Source organism: Mastomys coucha, unplaced genomic scaffold, assembly GCF_008632895.1.
Source record: "Mastomys coucha isolate ucsf_1 unplaced genomic scaffold, UCSF_Mcou_1 pScaffold21, whole genome shotgun sequence".
NCBI lineage: Eukaryota > Metazoa > Chordata > Mammalia > Rodentia > Muridae > Mastomys > Mastomys coucha.
Window position 1 is genome coordinate 135,321,303 of NW_022196904.1, and position 12,556 is coordinate 135,333,858.

The window sequence follows — 12,556 nt, forward strand, 5'->3', positions numbered from 1 at the left end:
ACACATACACACTCATCCCACTACAGACTGCACACACATACACATATACCACACACATAAACAAACACAAAAATCGCACATACATGCAGCACATATAAACCACACACACACACACACACACACACACACACACACACACACACACACACACACCATGTACACAGTACTTAGAGGAGGCGGTCCACGGGGTGGGGCCGACTGGGCGGGGAGGTCTCCTATGAAGGAAGTCCCAACCTGCTGCTGGTGCCCAGAACAGCAAGTCCTTGATCTGGATCTGGTCATGGAGGTGGAGCCTCCGCTTTACCCTGTGGCTGGGGCCGCGGGTCCTCAAGGGGATGAAGACCGGCTTGGAGTTCCTGATGGACCAGAGGCTCCTGTGAGCAGGGCGGGAAACACAATGGGATACCGGGCCGACTGGCCCGCGGAGCACCCGGGAGGGGAAGGACCCTGGGATGGGGGGGTCCCTGTACCCTAGGATGAGGGGCGGGGCTCCAGACTGGGGACCCGGATCTCAGAGTAGGGATACACTCCGGAATAGGGGATGGAGCTCTGAGTGGAAAACTGGAGTCCAAAATAGGGAGCACGGATTTAGAGAAGAGACCAGAACTCTGGGTCAGGGGGACAGGGACCCAGAATTGTAGACTGACACCCGAGTGGGGTGGGGGGGCCCTGGGATGGGGACTAGGACCCTGGATGGGGAACCTGAACTACTGGAAGCCGGGATAGGGTCTGGAGTCCCACCGGGAGCCAACATGTGATCAGCGATCGTCCCGCAGCTGGACGAACTCGTGGGTGCATACCCCAACTACAATGAGGAGGAGGAGGAGCGCCGCTATTACCGACGCAAGCGCCTCGGAGTGGTCAAGAACGTGCTGGCGGCCAGCACGGGTGGCACGCTTACTTACGGCGTCTACCTGGGTAGGGTGGACACACGAACCCTGCTAGCCCTCTGCTTCCCCTCCCCCTCCACTCCCGAGCTTGGAAAGAGAAACCTTGCGGCTAGCTGGCCTCCTTCCCCTTTCACTTCCCGGGTTAGAGCTGCTGCTGCTGTGGCGTGCTTTTGAGACTGGGAGGGGGTGTGTGCCACAAGCCACTGTGCCCACAACCCAGCCAGAGACTAGGTGAGGGTTGGTGGGAACGGGAGTCTTGTCCTACTTATCTCGGTCCTGAAGAGCATAGGAAAGGGTCGTCCTGCCAGCCTTGCCATGAGCTTGTTTGTTTGCTCTGAGCCAGACTGATTAGAGCCATCCGCGCTGCTCCCTGTCCCCAGGCCTCCTGCAGATGCAACTGATCCTGCACTATGATGAGACCTACAGGGAGGTGAAGTATGGCAACATGGGGCTGCCGGACATCGATAGCAAGATGCTGATGGGTATCAATGTGACGCCCATCGCTGCCCTGCTCTACACACCTGTGCTCATCAGGTGCCAAGCTTCTGTTCCCCCATCCCCACCCCGACTTTGTGGGGTGCAGAGACTGTTGGACCATAAGGCCACCGGCTGCCCTCGTGTTTTGGAGGGAGGGGACAGAGAACTGCAGAAAGACCTTGCTTGTTTGGGAGAGTGAGAAGGAAAAGGGGAAATCCCAGCTGCAGAGGAGGAACCAAGAGCTCTCCCTCCACCCCCAACACACACACTCATCTGCACATTTGGTTTCGTGGGGGCTCTGACTTAGTGGCATCCTACCGGACAAACTGTGACTTCCTGGGCTACAGCCTTGAAACCCCCAGCACAGCTCAGGTTCTCAGCCCAGTGAGCCATGAATGTGTTGAAAGGCAGTTTTCACAGAAAATGTCTTAGCTGCACAGGCTCAGGTCGGTCGGGTTGGAGCTCTAGGGTGTGTGTACATGGTCCAACCTCCCGGCCACTGCAGAAATTCCCTACAGCCTGATGAGACTCCTGAAGGGGTAGATTGGGAAGGAAGGGGTTATTCTACCTGATTGCTTGTAGTCCATCATCCAGGGAAGGCAGGGCAGGAACTCAACCAGGTAGGAACTTGGAGACAGGAGTGGATGCAGAAGCCATGGAGGAATGCTGCTTACTGATCTGCTCCCATGGCCTGCTCAGCCTGCTTTCTCATAGAACCCAGGTCCAGCAGCCCAAAGGTGGCACTCCCTAAGTGAGCTGGGCCCTCTGCATCCAGGAGCAATCTAGAAAATTCATCATGGGCTTCCTTACAGGCTAGTCTTTTGGAGGCATTGCCTCAGCAGAGATTCTTCCCAAATGACTCCAGTTTGTATGTCAAGTTAACCATCAACTAGCCTGCACACAGGAGCCCCAGCAGACTCTCAGGATTCTTCTAGTTCAGTCTCCGAGTGCTGGGACCACCTACCAGCTGTGTTATCACGCTGGCCGGCTTTATCCCTCTTGAAACTTATCCCCTCTAATGATAAGAGTAAAGTTCTATTTTGTTCCATCACACAGCCAGGGTAGCCGCTCTTACTTTAGACAGGAAACAGTCTTCCCTCACAGAGTTGAAGATGGTAGGCCGTAGGTTTAAGACTTAGCTGAAACCCAAATGCTTGCTCCCTAGCCAATCACCATGATACTTTCCCAAAGGGCCCTGGAGCCTGCATACCCACTAGCTATGCATGCCTGGTTTTTGTTTTCTTTGTTCTTTGTTTGTTTGTTTGTTTGTTTGTTTTTAACTTTTTCCTTTTTAAGTGTTGGTGAGTGAACCTAGGATACTATGAGTTCTTAGCAAGTGCTTTACCACTGGGTTATAGCACTAAACCCTAACGTGTGTCATGTACTGACTTTATTTACTAATAGACAGGATCTCAGATTTCCCAGGACGTCCTTGAAGGACCCTATTAAAATTCCCAGGACCTACATGGTGGGTCATATCCAGCTGTAATTCCAGTTTCAAGGGATCCAACCCCACCTCTGGCCTCCAGAGGCATCAAACACACACATGGCTAGCTTGGGACTTACGAGACCTTGAACTGTTTCTTCTCTTGACTTAACTTCCCCAGTGCTGTGACGTAGGCACGTAACACCATGCCCGGTTCTATGTGGTGCTGGGGATTGAATCCAGGGCCTTGTGTGCTGTGGAAGCTCTGCACCCTTGTTATAGCCCCAGGCCATGGGTCTTGTCTTTTCTAAAGGATTATAAAATATTCAGCCAGGTGTGCTAGCAGTAATTATCCCAGTAATGAAAGATGAGGCAGGTGGATGTCTAGGAGCTCAGCCTGGTCTACATACCAAGCTCCAGGCCAGCCAAGGCTACAGAGTAAGGCTCTGTTTTAAAGTTGAAAATAAAAAAGGGTTAACAAGATGTTGGAGTGTAATAAACATGTGTGTATGTGTGTGCATGCCTGTGCAGACGTGGAGGCCAGAGGTCAATGCCAAGGGTTTTTTTTTTTTTTCCAAGACAGGGTTTCTCTGTAGCCCTGGCTGTCCTGGAACTCACTCTGTAGACCAGGCTGGCCTCAAACTCAGAAATCTGCCTGCCTCTGCTTCCCAAGTGCTGGGATTAAAGGTGTGTGCCACCACTGCTCGGCAAGGGTCTTTCTTGATCTTCCAACATTATTTTGGTAAAGATTTTTTTTTATCTCATATTTATTTTTATGTGTATGAGTGTTTTGTCTGCCTATATCTTGTGTATGCTTGGTGCCCCTGGAGGCCAGAAGAGGTGTTTGATCCCTTGAAAAGGCAGTTATGTCCAGTTGTGAGCCATCATGCGAGTCCTTTGGGACTGGGTCCTTTGGGAACTGGGTCCTTTGGGAGAACAGACAGTGCTCTAGTGTTCTTCACCACTGAGCCATCTCTCCAGCCCCTACCTTATTTTTAAAATTACATTGTGCATGTGTGTGTGTGTGTGCGCATGTGTGTGTGTGTATGTATGTGTGCACGTGTGCACATGTTGATATGTGTGGAGGCCAGAGGTCCATCTTATTTTGTTTCTTTGAGACTCGTCCCTCACTGGGACCCAAGGCTTGTTGTCTCTTGGGCTAGGCTGGCTAGTGAACCTCAGGGGATCTGCCTCTCAGCATTTGCCCAGTCCTGGGAGTACAGATGCATGCAGTGCACCTGGCTTTTCACACTGGTGTTGGGGACACAAAACAGGAACCAGTGCGTGTTCGGTAAGCACGTTGCTGAGTGAGTGAGCTTTCTGGGTCTGTCCTCTTGTCTTACATCCTTACAGTGACTGTGAAAAGCCTGCAGCACGGCCTGTGCCACTATCTCAGCTATGAGCACAGGCCACGCTGCCAGTCAGCGTCTCTGAGATTGTACCCTTGAGTTCTTAACTCTCAGGCTAAGGCTTCCCCTGACCTCCCGAGGCCTTAGGAACTGGGACCCAGAGGCCTTGATGGTTTCAGGCCACAGCGACCCCTAGACCTGTGGTACTAATGTCCCTCCTTCTGTACAGGTTTTTTGGTACCAAGTGGATGATGTTCTTAGCTGTGGGCATCTATGCGCTCTTTGTCTCTACCAACTACTGGGAACGCTACTACACGTTGGTGCCCTCTGCTGTGGCTCTGGGCATGGCCATTGTGCCTCTCTGGGCCTCCATGGGCAACTATATCACCAGGTAAGCCTGGTGGGCAGTGAAGCAGAGGCTGGCGAACTGGCTGAATATTAATTTCTTTGCCAACTTTAGCTAGAGGACTTCAGGCAAGCCTTTTACTCCATTGGGCCGCAGTTTCCCTCTGAAGCTGGCTAGCCTATAGCTGTAGTTGTAGGAAGAAGTGTGGCAGAGGGCAGGCTGGGGAAAGCCCTCACTCTCTGTGTGCTCCAGGATGTCCCAGAAGTACTATGAATACTCCCACTACAAGGAGCAAGACGAGCAGGGACCTCAGCAGCGCCCACCGCGAGGCTCCCACGCACCCTACCTCTTGGTTTTCCAGGCCATCTTCTATAGCTTCTTCCACGTGAGTGCTACAGGAAGCCCTGGGGGAGGGGCAGGGGGAGGGGGGGGATAGTCTAGATTCCACATATTACAGGCTATTCCACTGTCTCCTCAGCCCTCCTGAGCCAAACCCTGTTTTTTTTGTTTTTGTTTTTGTTTTTGTTTTTGTTTTTTTGAGACAAGTGTTTCTCTGTGTAGCCCTGGCTGTCCTGGAATTCACTCTGTAGATCAGGCTGGCCTTGAACTCAGAAATCCGCCTGCCTCTGCCTCCCAAGTGCTGGGATTAAAGGCGTGCGCCACCACTGCCTGGCTCAAATCTAGCTCTCTTACTTCTTGTGATGAGGACCTCTTTCTTCCCTGTCCTCAATGCTCAGGAGGAAGGTCTCCTGTCATAGGCACCCCATCACCACTACTGGGCTGTGCCCAGAAGGTGGGAGAGCTTCTGCTCCCATCACCAGAGGCCATGTCCAAACTCCTCCCTAGATCTCACCTCCTGTCTGGTTCTCTTCCTGGGCTCTGACCCCCAGCTACCCTCCTACCCACAGCTGAGCTTCGCTTGTGCCCAGCTGCCCATGATTTACTTTCTCAACAACTACCTGTATGACCTGAACCACACACTGTTCAACGTGAAGAGCTGCGGTCAGTCCAGGGGAGGGGCAGGACCTCCAAAGCTTGCTTCCCGGTCACATTCAGTCACCCAGCAGACACTAGGCCCACCCTTTCCGCTTTCGGGGCTGCGTGTGTGGAGGTGGGAAGTGGATGGTGCCCCGTTCACAAACTGCCACCCCAAAGGAGATTGAGGGAAGAATCCTTACCTGCCCCCTACACCCCACCTTCACTGTGGCCTGGCTGCAGTATAGCCTAGCCATGTCTCCACCCACCTTTTCCAGGCACTAAGAGCCAAGGCATCTTGAATGGCTTCAACAAGACAGTTCTTCGGACGCTGCCGCGAAGCAAAAACCTTATTGTTGTAGAGAGCGTGCTCATGGCGGTGGCCTTCTTGGCCATGCTGCTGGTGAGGCTCGGGTTGTTTGGGGAGAAGGTGGTGGTAGGATCAAGGGGTTCTTTCCCTGCAAGCGCTTGTATGGGGCCAGGTAAGAGTTGCAAGCTAGGAGCCTAAGGATCAGGATTGAGTTCTGGTTGCAGGACGGACGCCTAACTCCAGACTAAAGCTGGAGTTGGGATCCCCAAGGGTATAAGAAACGGTCTCATGGAGCTGGCAGTGCGTCTCAGGATTGAGGGCGATACGGGAAGGCAGAGCTGGGAGGTGTGGCTTTAGGTCAGGAGGCGGGGCTAAGGTTGTGCAAAAAAGGAAGGCAGGGCCTTGGGTCGAAGCCTTGCGGCACGCCATAATTTAAACTGAGGCTTGTAGTGTATTGGGGCGGGGCCTCAGGACTGCAGCTCATTTTTCTTTTTTTAGTTTTTGAGATAGGATCTTTCTTTGTAGTTCTGACTGTCCTGGAACTTGCTATGTAGACCAGGATGGCCTAGAACTCACAGAAATCCTCTTGTCTCTGCCTTCCGAGTGCTGGGCCACCACATATGGCATGGGGTTGCTGCCCTGAGTAGAAGTGTGGGCGTGTCTGGGGGCGGGGTCTGGAGCTAAGGCCTGTGGGTGTGTCCAGGGCGGGATGCCTGGCTAATAGTCCCTTCATAGCTCCTTTCCGCAGGTGCTGGGCCTGTGTGGAGCCGCTTACCGGCCCACAGAAGAGATCGACCTGCGCAGTGTGGGCTGGGGCAACATCTTCCAGCTGCCCTTTAAACACGTGCGTGACTTCCGCTTACGCCATCTGGTGCCCTTCTTTATCTACAGCGGCTTTGAGGTGCTCTTTGCCTGCACTGGTTTCGCCCTGGTAAGAACAGACAAGATGTCTGGCTAAACTTAAATTTCAGATGCACAGCATGTACATGTATAAATATGGACACAAGTATATCACGAATTATTCCCCTCCCTCTTTCTCTTCCCTCTTTCAGCCCCATTGCCTTTTACCATGAACAAATCATTTTTCCACTTTCTGTAGTTAGAATGGAGATGCTTTCACCTTTCTACCAGCCTTAGAGGGAGTTAACGCCGGGAGATCCAGAGAGGACAAAGTGTGAACTAAAGTGGCATCTGGTGTGGGAAGGGCTTGGGACCAACTGGCCTCTGTTTGCTCTCCTCCTTAGGGCTATGGCGTGTGCTCCATGGGGCTGGAGCGGCTGGCCTACCTGCTCATAGCTTACAGCCTGGGTGCCTCAGCCTCCTCCGTCCTGGGGCTGCTTGGACTGTGGCTGCCTCGCTCCGTACCCCTCGTGGCTGGGGCAGGACTACACCTGCTGCTCACCCTTAGCCTCTTTTTCTGGGCTCCTGCGCCTCGGGTCCTCCAGCACAGTTGGATCTTTTACTTCGTGGCTGCCCTCTGGGGTGTGGGCAGTGCCCTCAACAAGACGGGACTTAGCAGTGAGTACAGTCTTAGGAACTGGCATGCCTGAGGTGGGGGAGAGGCAGGCTATGGTCACCTCTAGGTGGTTCAGTACTGTTAACATCCTATGGGTTACAATGGACATTGGGGATCTTCCCTGCGGTTCTGTGGACATAGTGGAGGCAGGTAGAGAGATTGCTTGGCATAGTCTTGGGTGGAAGGACTTCTGTGGACACTGTAGAGATGGTTGGGGAAGCCCCATGGATACTCTTGAAGGATGTAGGAGTTCCATGACCTAGCAGGTGGCCATCACACTGAGGGGTATACATGTGAAATCTTATGGATACACAGGCCGGTGTGGGCTCAGTGAAGAGACCAGGGGAGAGTATAAAGAAACACACACCAGCCCTCAGGGATATGCCAGTGTAATTTCTAAGCACAGGAAGCAAATCTTGAGTTCCAGGCCCCAGGAAGGGAGAGGGTGCCAGGTGCTTGTCTGTAGTCCAGGTTGTAGGTGCAGACCTGGACTCTTTCTTTTGTTTCTATTTCTCAGGGTCTCACTACATAGCCTCAGCTGGCCTGGCATTCACCAGATAGATCCCAGACTGGCCTTGAACCCATAAAGACCCACGTTTCTACCTCCTAAGTGCTGGAATCAAAGGCATACGCCACTACACTCAGCCTTTTCCTTCTTCAATTATATGTTTTGAGACAAAGCCTTACACTGTAGCCCAGGCTGGCCTGGACTCACCATGTAGCTCAGGCTGGCTTCAAACAATAGTTTGTTCCTATCTTAGATCCCCTGAGTGCTGGAATTACAACCCTAGGAAATTTTTGTTTTTGTTTTTGTTTTGTTTTGTTTTTGAGACAGGGTTTCTGGGTAGCCCTGGCTATCCTAGAACAAGTTCTGTAGACCAGGCTAGCCTCAAACTCAGATATCTGTTTGCCTCTTCCTCCCAAGACTTAAAAATTAATATTTATTTATAATACATATGTGTATGCATGTGGGAGTGCAGGTGTCATGGCATGAATGTGGAGTCCAGAAGACAGTCGGTGGAAATTGATCTTCTCCATTTACCACATATGTCCTGGAGATTGAACACAGGAAGGTTAGGTTTGGTGACAGGTACCTTTTACCCACTAAGCCATCTCAATGGCTCTCCTTTTTCCTTTTTTTTCTTTCTTCCTTTTCTCTTTCTTTCTCTCTCTCTTTCTTTCTTTGTGTGTGTGTGTGTGTGACATGACTTTGGTTGGCCTAGAAATTGTTATGGAGACCAGGCTGGCCTCAAACCCACAGAGATCAGCCTGCTTCAGTCTCTCCCATTCTGGAACTAAGGATGTGTGCTTCCATACCTAGATGGGTTTTGTTTGTAACAAAGATTTAGGTACAACCCAAACCCAACTCGCCCAGCCTCAGAATCCATGCCCAAATCTGGGTGGCTAGAGTGAGACCCTGGGAGAAGAAGCTCTGGTAGCCAGGCTTCAGCTGATTGGGCCTCTGGGTATGTGTGAGATGGGTTTGTGTCGGTGGCAGGCAGCTGGCACACATGAATACAGCCTTGTAGGTTGTCCTTACTGGCACGGATTCTCATGGTCGGATGCTGTTCAGTTTCAAGTCCTCCACCTCCTCAAAGCCACATGATGGCTCTGAGTCAGTCGGACAAAACTTAGCAAGTGTCAGCTAGGCCTGTGCAATCTTCTTACTTCAAAGCTTCTAACCCAACAGACAACCTGTATAAGCTCTTTTCAAAGTTGGGCCAGCTTTGGAGATTTAAGTAGCTTTCCTTAAATCACCCTAAGTGTGACCTTTGAACCCTTCCTTTTTCCTGAGCTCCACAGTCTCAGTTCCAGTTGCTGTTTCTCTACCACCTTGAGGCGATCCCTCAGGAAACCAGCCCCTACTGGCTCCACCCCGGGCTTGACTTGTGAAAAGTTAGTTGCTGGAATGTCTAGAAGTTAGTTAGGCTCTGGTTCTGCCTTCCAGCTCCACACTCCCAGAAATAAGACTCAGACTCAAAATATATTTACGAATCCTCTGGCCATGTAGCTAAGCTCGTCTCTGATCATAACTAAAATGTCTATATTTTCGTTAGCTATATAACTATAGTTAGATCATAAGTAAAATACCCCATTCATTATAACTACATTCTGCCATGTGGCTGGCCTGTGCTCAGGTACTGTGTGTCCTGCTGCTCACAAACTTCCCAGGCTGATCTCCCGAGAGTGGCTCTATCCTAGAATTCTTTCTGCCTCCCAGATGTCCCACCTTCTATTTCCTGCCTAAGCCATAGGCCATAGACGTTTCTCTTTCTGAGTCCCTGGCAAGGCAGAGAAATAGCAACTGAGTGCTTGGCACACTGAGTGATGGGTCAAAGGCAGGACTCAGTGGAGGGGCCCTTGTGCCTCTGAGCGCATCTTGCCAGTGTAGTAACCAAAGTCTCCAGTAGGGGCCAGGCAAGGATCAGTGCACAGCTCTTGTTGGTATTCCTGGCTCAATCTCAGGAACTGAGATGGGACTGGTACAGGGTTCCTTACCTGCTTTGTCCCTTTGCCTGCAGCACTCCTGGGCATCCTATATGAAGACAAAGAGAGGCAGGACTTCATCTTCACCATCTATCACTGGTGGCAGGCTGTGGCCATCTTTGTTGTGTACCTGGGCTCCAGCTTGCCCATGAAGGTGAGGATGGGTGGAGTTTGGGTGTCCATGCCTCACTGGGAAACAGACCCTGACTTCACGGCCTCCTAAAATGCAGTACTTTCTAAAGGCCAAGCACTGAGCCAAGGACCCCTGAGTCCATGGGGTAAACCCAGCACCCCACTTACTGCTTTACCTGCTAGCCTTGGTCCCTGTGGGCACACCCAGATGAACTGTGTATGGTTGGGTTACCTGCTCACTAGTTTCTGGACTTCTGGGCACCTAGGGTCCCTCATTTCAGCTCCTATAGGAATGAGCTCCTCCATGTTTTTACACTGTTTTGTTTTTGTTTTTGTTGCTGCTGCTGTTGTTGTTTTTGAAGAAAATTATTAATTTTCTTTTTCTTTTCTTTCTTTCTTTTTTTTGTTTTTTGTTTTGTTTTGTTTGTTTTTTTGAGACAGGGTTTCTCTGTGTAGCCCTGGCTGTCCTGGAACTCACTCTGTAGACCAGGCTGGCCTCTCACAGAGATCCACCTGCCTCTGCCTCCCAAGTGCTGGGATTAAGGGCATGTACCATTACACTAGGCTTATTTTGTTTTTAAGATAAGAACTCATTAGGTATCCCTGGCTGGCCTGGAACACCCAGAGAGAGATTCCCCTACCTCTGTCTCCTGAGTGCTGGGATTGAGTTGGGCGCCACCACCTCTCAGGTTGGGTTTGGTACTGACTGTGCTGGAGGTGGGAGCCAGGGCCTTCCTGGCTACCTATTAGTGTACCTTAAGCCCCTAGTCTGTTCCCAATCCAAACATGTCATTTTAGCAGGTCCTTGTCACATGTTTTTGTTCCAGTTTTCTGTATCACTGGGTCAGGACCTCAAAGGTAGCCCAAACTTCTGTGGGCTCAGATGACAGGCCTACACTGACAGGCCCAGCTTTGTGCATTTTTTTTTTTTTAAGAAAGCGAAATGGATTCAGGACAGCCAGGGCTATACAGAGAAACCCTGTCTTGAAAAACCAAAAAAAAAAAAAAAAAAAAAAAAAAAAAAAAAAAAAAAAAAAAAAAAAAGAAAGAAAGTGAAATGAATTGAAATAGCAAGGAATCAGAGTACAAATAGAAACATATTTGTGTGTTTCTTTCTGGGCTGTGGGTTACAGTCAAACTATCGGAAAAGAGGAATAGGTGGGCTCCAGGGTGAGCACCTTCCTGGCACATACAAACATGCATGGCTCACCCCAACACTGAAGACAAAAAGAAAAAAACACTGGAAAGCTTTACTGTGGCCTCGCTGTCATGGATTTGACCGTCGATATATCTGTATTTGTATCTATATCTACATTTTATCCCCTACACGTAGTCTGAGAATGTAGCCCCAGCCAGCCTTGACCTCTTAGACCCCCACCCCCACTTCTCAAGCAATGGGAGTACAGGCTTGTGCCTCTATGCACATCTGCCTGTGTCCTACTGTGTTTAGGGCCATGGAATAGTTTCACTGTGGCCCAAGGAAGCCAGGCCTGTGTTTAGACTTTCTCAGACCTTCATGTTTTCTCTGAGACAAAGGGATTAGCCCCTTTTAGGTTGTGAAACTAAGCCCTGCTGAGATATGGCGACTTTAAAGTCAGTGTGGGGTTTGGAGCCTTGTCCTCAGAGACTGCCTTGGGAATCCCGGGTGAGGGGGCTGGGAAAGGGAGAGCCAGGAGGTGGGGGAGGAGGAAGACCTAAAGGAGTATGGTGTCTCTCCTTTCCCTTGCTCCCAGGCCAAGCTGGCAGTGTTGCTGGTGACCCTGGTAGCAGCAGCCGCCTCATACCTGTGGATGGAACACAAGTTGCAGCAAGGACTGGTCCCGCGACAGCCACGCATTCCGAAGCCACAGCACAAAGTCCGAGGCTACCGCTACTTGGAGGAGGATAACTCGGATGAGAGTGACATAGAGGGCGAGCAGGGTCAGGGCGATTGCGCAGAAGACGAAGCCCCACAGGCAGGGCCCCTGGGTGCGGAGCCAGCTGGTTGCTGCCGCAGATCCTGTCCCTATGAACAGGCTCTGGGTGGCGATGGGCCGGAAGAGCAGTGAGGGAGCCAGGGTAGCTAGCCTGGTCCTTAGACTCAGCTCTCTGGCTTCCAGCTTCAATTTACTTTGTCTCAGGTTGAGAATTCCCCCTGAATAGTGCTTCATCTGCCAGAAGGGCCTTCTTTCCCCTCCCACAGACTGGCGGTCACCTGGAACTTCCTCTAAGGAGATAAAGGTCACCCTCAAAACCCCTATTCCTGTTTAAGGGATGTGTCTCCGACTAAATCAGTAAGATTCCCTCCCGGCCTGCCTCAGCTCAGGTCACCCTCTGCCCCTGTCTTACCACTAGAGCTTTGCACATTTCTTGCCCACAGGTTCCCCTACCTGAGGGCAGGGGGCTTCTTTAAAAATAGAAAATAATCAATAAAGACTTTTGTATTTTCTGGAAAGGGTGCAGGCTGTGTTCCAGTTGACCCCATGTGGGTTTTCCCCAGAGCAGAATCCTTAGCTGGTTGTGGGGGGGGGTTCACTCACCCCATGGAGACTATATCCCCTCTAAGGCTCACCAAGGCCACGTCTTCTCCTGGAAGTACAGCCTATTGGCGGCACCCACCCACCCAGGAGCAAGGGGCACAGAAATGGTTTGCAGGGACCTCCTCAGAG

The 12,556-nt window shown here is 51.2% G+C and overlaps 1 protein-coding gene across 2 annotated transcripts; it reads left to right on the top strand.

Annotated features, from left to right (window-relative positions):
* Positions 1 to 215: 215 nt before the first annotated feature.
* On the top strand, positions 216 to 12,342 carry Unc93b1 (unc-93 homolog B1, TLR signaling regulator). 2 transcript variants are annotated; one of them, XM_031389125.1, is made up of 11 exons: positions 216 to 376; positions 777 to 918; positions 1,271 to 1,424; positions 4,372 to 4,533; positions 4,741 to 4,873; positions 5,397 to 5,490; positions 5,742 to 5,866; positions 6,522 to 6,704; positions 7,018 to 7,291; positions 9,812 to 9,930; positions 11,642 to 12,342. In XM_031389125.1, the coding sequence occupies exons 1-11, from the start codon at positions 218 to 220 to the stop codon at positions 11,954 to 11,956; spliced, it is 1,860 nt and encodes a 619-aa protein (XP_031244985.1). In that variant the 5' UTR covers positions 216 to 217; the 3' UTR covers positions 11,957 to 12,342. The 2 variants fall into 2 exon arrangements, with proteins under 2 accessions (XP_031244985.1, XP_031244986.1); XM_031389126.1 differs by lacking the exons at positions 7,018 to 7,291; positions 11,642 to 12,342 and having other exon boundaries at positions 217 to 376; positions 9,812 to 9,928.
* Positions 12,343 to 12,556: the final 214 nt, after the last annotated feature.

Bases quoted from the DNA above. Each gene is read 5' to 3' on its own strand.
- Unc93b1 (XM_031389125.1), top strand. From the start codon at position 218: ATGAAGGAAGTCCCAACCTGCTGCTGGTGCCCAGAACAGCAAGTCCTT. The intron at 4,874-5,396 runs GTGAGTGCTACA...TCCTACCCACAG, and splicing joins TCTTCTATAGCTTCTTCCAC to CTGAGCTTCGCTTGTGCCCA. The intron at 9,931-11,641 runs GTGAGGATGGGT...CCTTGCTCCCAG, and splicing joins GCTCCAGCTTGCCCATGAAG to GCCAAGCTGGCAGTGTTGCT.